The sequence below is a fragment of the Lolium perenne genome, chromosome 4, assembly GCF_019359855.2.
Source record: "Lolium perenne isolate Kyuss_39 chromosome 4, Kyuss_2.0, whole genome shotgun sequence".
NCBI classification, from domain to species: domain Eukaryota; kingdom Viridiplantae; phylum Streptophyta; class Magnoliopsida; order Poales; family Poaceae; genus Lolium; species Lolium perenne.
The window spans coordinates 397,623,845-397,628,176 of NC_067247.2; the positions used below are offsets into that span (position 1 = coordinate 397,623,845).

At 44.2% G+C, this 4,332-nt stretch overlaps 1 protein-coding gene across 1 annotated transcript; it reads right to left on the minus strand.

The window, feature by feature from the left end:
- Positions 1-2,271: 2,271 nt before the first annotated feature.
- On the minus strand, positions 2,272-2,808 carry LOC127348246 (uncharacterized mitochondrial protein AtMg00810-like). Its single transcript, XM_051374330.1, has 2 exons — positions 2,745-2,808; positions 2,272-2,648 (listed from the first exon to the last, which is right to left on the minus strand). The coding sequence occupies exons 1-2, from the start codon at positions 2,806-2,808 to the stop codon at positions 2,272-2,274; spliced, it is 441 nt and encodes a 146-aa protein (XP_051230290.1).
- Between the last annotated feature and the right edge of the window lie 1,524 nt (positions 2,809-4,332).

Genomic DNA, 4,332 nt, shown 5'->3' on the forward strand with positions numbered 1-4,332 from the left:
CTCCTCCCGTCGGCTGTCCCTTGGCGGACCGGTCGGCGCGGGTGGGATGGGCGGCGTTGCGGTCTCCCTCTTCTCGTCGGCTTCCTGCAGCACTCCGGCAGGGGTTGGTGGTGGGCGGCGGCCAGACCTTCGGTCTGTGCCATGCCATCCACCCCCGCCTCTCGTTGGTGCGTGGAGGCGATCTCGGGCATCTTCCGCGACACGAGGGCGCCCGGGGCAGCAGCCTTGGGTTTGACGGAGGAGGTGGCCTCTTCTTCGCCGGAGAGGGTCGGCATGCGGTTGGTGGTGGTGGATTTTTGATCTATCATCGCCAGCCGGCGGTCAGATGGAGGTGCATGGAAGCCGGCGATGGTGTCGCCGGTGGAGGGTTGGGTTGGCCAGCCCGGGATGGTCGCCGACGTGGGGGTCCGGCCTGAATAAAGGCGGCGGTCCTAGGGCCTCTCTTGCGTGAAGAGGAGGACCTCCCGGAGGCCTGGACTCGTGATCTGGCCGGAGGGTTGAGTTCCGGAAGGCTCCGCCGGCGAATGTAACAGTGCTTTGCCTGGAGTTTGCTGGATCAGAGGTATTCGGTCGTGCGCACCCATGCGTTTATTCCGACCGTTTGGTTCTGGAGGGAGCGGCGCGAAGCTCTTTTTCTGTGTTGACATCAAGTGACTATGGATCCATGATGAAAGTCGGAAGAAGAGAATTTCATGAAGGCCGGAGGGGAGGACTAGCTAAGGGAGATTCAAGTCTCTGCGCTGTTGAGGGGCTTGCTTGGTGTCCGGGCTTCACAGCAGCGGTATGAAAGTGGGGGCGACAACACATGTGAAGCGCAGAGTCCTACCTTTCAGGGTGAAAATCCAAGGTCTGGTCTTAACTGGTTGTGCCTGGCAGTGACCTTGGTGGAGGCATTGTTTTGAGAGTGGGGACTATCTTCAGGGTGAAAACCTAAGATCTTTGATCGGGCGACGACGGTGTTGGAGCACTGTTCCCTTCTTGGAGGCGTCGTTTTTTGGAGAGTCTGCAATTCAGGTGTTGTCATGGTGGTGGATGTATTGCTGTTGTTAGGTCCGTGATACTGCAGCGGGACTTTTGTTTCTTAGTTTTCTTTTCGTTTTTTTGGTTGTGTGCATCCGTAGTGCCATTAGGGTGGTGCGTTATTGCAGAGGCTAGGTGTAATTGGTATCTCTCGATATTAATATATTCCCTTTATCGAAAAAAATCTCCAAATAAAAATATGTTTGGTTTCTAGCTGGCGAAATAGGTTTCTGACTATCCAAAATGTGCCCCCATGTAACATACATAAAATTTAGTTTTAAGTGAACCTACATTTTTTACCCCGAAAATGTAACTTTTTCTCTCCATGATATGACCACTCAGTTTTGCGCATCGCCTTTTTAGAGCTTGTTATGATCATAGTTACGAGTATGAGGTGAAGGGTCTACTGCTTTGCATGGGCTGTGTGCCTGTGTGGGCTTCGGAAGGCTGCGTTCATTTTTTGTGTGATCGTTCTTCAGTGAAATGGGACTCACTGATCCACTAGTTGACAATCTCGACGACTACTTTCGTTTTGGTGGTATTTAACTATTTATATATGCAGCTTGTGTTCTTAGCAATGTTGGATTTTGTGTCATCTAGGCTGTCGTATTTCATACCGGACGATTGATGAGGTGTGAGAGTTCCTGTTCAGTTCTCCTTAATTAGTGAGATAAGAAAAAAAATGCCTCTGATTTTTGTTCCATATTAGACAACAATATTTATATTTATTTAGGAAAAGGATAAAAATAGCACCTTTAATTTCTCCCCTAATTACCGATTTATGAAAACTGAAATTATGAGGATGAATGTATGCGGCTTGCAAGTTGCAACACAAACACACCCAGAAAATACACGCTAAGCCAATTCAGATTGAAAAGAGGGTTTAGGGTTTTGTGCGTGGGTCTCAGCCCCGCACCGGTCTCCACTTATATTGACATGATCATACAATTACAAACGTATACGGCAAGTATATGTGATACACGACAGGAAGGAGTTGGAGTCTAATTATAATTCTAACACTCCCCCTCAATCTAAACCGTGATAAGGTTGAGATTGGACTTAAATCTATCTATCATCTGTCGGGTGGCTGGTTTAGTAAGTACATCAGCCAGTTGATCACGTGTGGAGATGAACCTGACATCCAAGTCACCGGCGGCTACTCGTGCTCGCACGAAATGAAAGTCTATCTCAATGTGCTTCGTCCGAGCATGAAAGACTGGATTTGCCGTCAGGTAAGTTGCCCCAAGATTATCACACCACAATATGGGGGTACGTTGCCCGAACCACGCCAAGCTCTTTGAGAAGAGAGTCGACCCATATAGCTTCAGCAGCGCCATTAGCCAATGCTTTGTATTCTGCCTCTGTACTTGATCTCGAGACTGTTGGTTGCTTCTTAGAGCTCCAAGAAATAAGATTTGCTCCAACAAACACTGCAAACCCGCTGGTAGAACGCTGATCATCCACACAGCAGGCCCAATCTGCGTCAGTGAAGATACTGACGACTGTTGATGATGACTTGTGAATTCGCAAACCAATCGTCAACATCCCTTTGACATAGCGCAAAATGCGTTTCACAGACTCCCAGTGAACATCAGTTGGTTGTGATAGGAACTGACAAACCTTGTTCACTACAAAAGAGATATCAGGCCAAGTGAGCGTGAGATACTGTAGTCCTCCGACAACACTGTGGTATCTGTGAGGGTTATCAGAACTGAGCAAAGTACCTGAACTCCTGGACAAAGTCTCTGACACTACAAGTGGAGTAATGGCAGGGTTACAATTCTCCATGTTGACTCGATGCAGAAGGTCAAGAGCATACTTCTTCTGAGTCAAGATCATTCCCCCTGAATTGTAAGTGGCCTCCAATCCAAGAAAATACTACAACTTGCCCAAGTCCTTGATGGGAAAAGTAGCAACGAGAGAACGAACCAGAACATCCATTGCATCCGGCGTAGACCCAGCAATAACAATATCATCCACATATACCAACATAAAAAATCTGCACACCGTGATGTGAGTAGATGAAGAGCGACGTGTCAGCTTTGGAACAAATAAACCCCAGTCGATACAGACGCTGACTCAACCGTGCATACCATGCACGCGGAGACTTCTTGAGGCCATAGATCGACCGCTGTAGCTTGCAAACATGAGAGGGATACTGGGCATCCTCAAAGCCAGGAGGTTGCTGCATATATACCGTTACAGCCAAGAACCCATGCAAAAAGGCATTGCTGACATCAATATGTCGAAGCGTCCACCCTCGAATTAGATTCGGAACTTGAACTTCTGTTCACATTCGGAATCTATTTAAATATAAATTTCAACCTCAGAGTACTATAACACTCTGGAGAATCGCCCTTGAATTAGATTCGGAAGAATTTCTGCTTACATTCGGAATCTATTTAAATATAAATTTGTTCATTTTCAATAAAATAGATGCAAATTTTACTCAGATTCGGATTTTTTTTTCAAAACTACTTTTGCTCAGATTCGAATTATATTTAAAATTATATTTTGCTCAGATTTGGAATCTATTTAAATTTAAATTTGTTCAGATTCAATAAAATTGATGGAAATTATGTGGAGATGGTGGTTTTAACGCAAGCCTGTGGCACGTTAAACCTTCAGGCGATGCATCCATCCCGTACCCTATGAACCGATAGGTAGGCTCTCCCCGGGAGTTCCCCGAAGTTCCTGTCTGCCGACATGGTGGCCATGTACGGAACATCGCACACCCCGGCGGGGAAGTTGGGCTGGCCCAGTTTTTTTTTTCTTTCTCATTTTTTCTTTCCACTTTTTCTCTGTTATTTTTCGAATTCAGATAATTTGAATTTAAACATTTTTTGGATCTGAACAATTTAAATATTTTTAAAGTTGCAATTTTTTGGATATGACCAATTTTCAAATTTAAACATTTTTCAAATAATATTTTTTTAATTTGAATATTGTTCTAACTTAAACATTTTCAATATTGAATTTTTTTCCAATTTTTCATTTTTTGAAATTTTAAAAAAATATATACATATTTTTTAAAACGAATATTTTTAAAATCTCAACATTTCAAATATCTGGATATTTTATAAATTTTAAAAGATTAAATTCATACAAGAAAAAGAAAAAGAAAAGAAAAAAATGGAAACAGGAAGAAATAGAAAAAGGAAACAGCAAAAGAAACTAGAAAAAAAATGGCCCGCACCTAACTTGGACCGACCTGGTTGATGTGTAGGAACGGCAATCCTATAGGTGATTCCTATACGTAGGTTGAAATGAAACGGAAACGGACGGAAACATGCTTTATCGTTTTTGTTTCCC

Coding starts and splice junctions, on each gene's coding strand:
- LOC127348246 (XM_051374330.1), bottom strand. CDS start 2,808: ATGGAGAATTGTAACCCTGCCATTACTCCACTTGTAGTGTCAGAGACT. Junction 2,649..2,744: donor GACTTTGTCCAGGAGTTCAG/GTACTTTGCTCA, acceptor TCTCTTTTGTAG/TGAACAAGGTTTGTCAGTTC.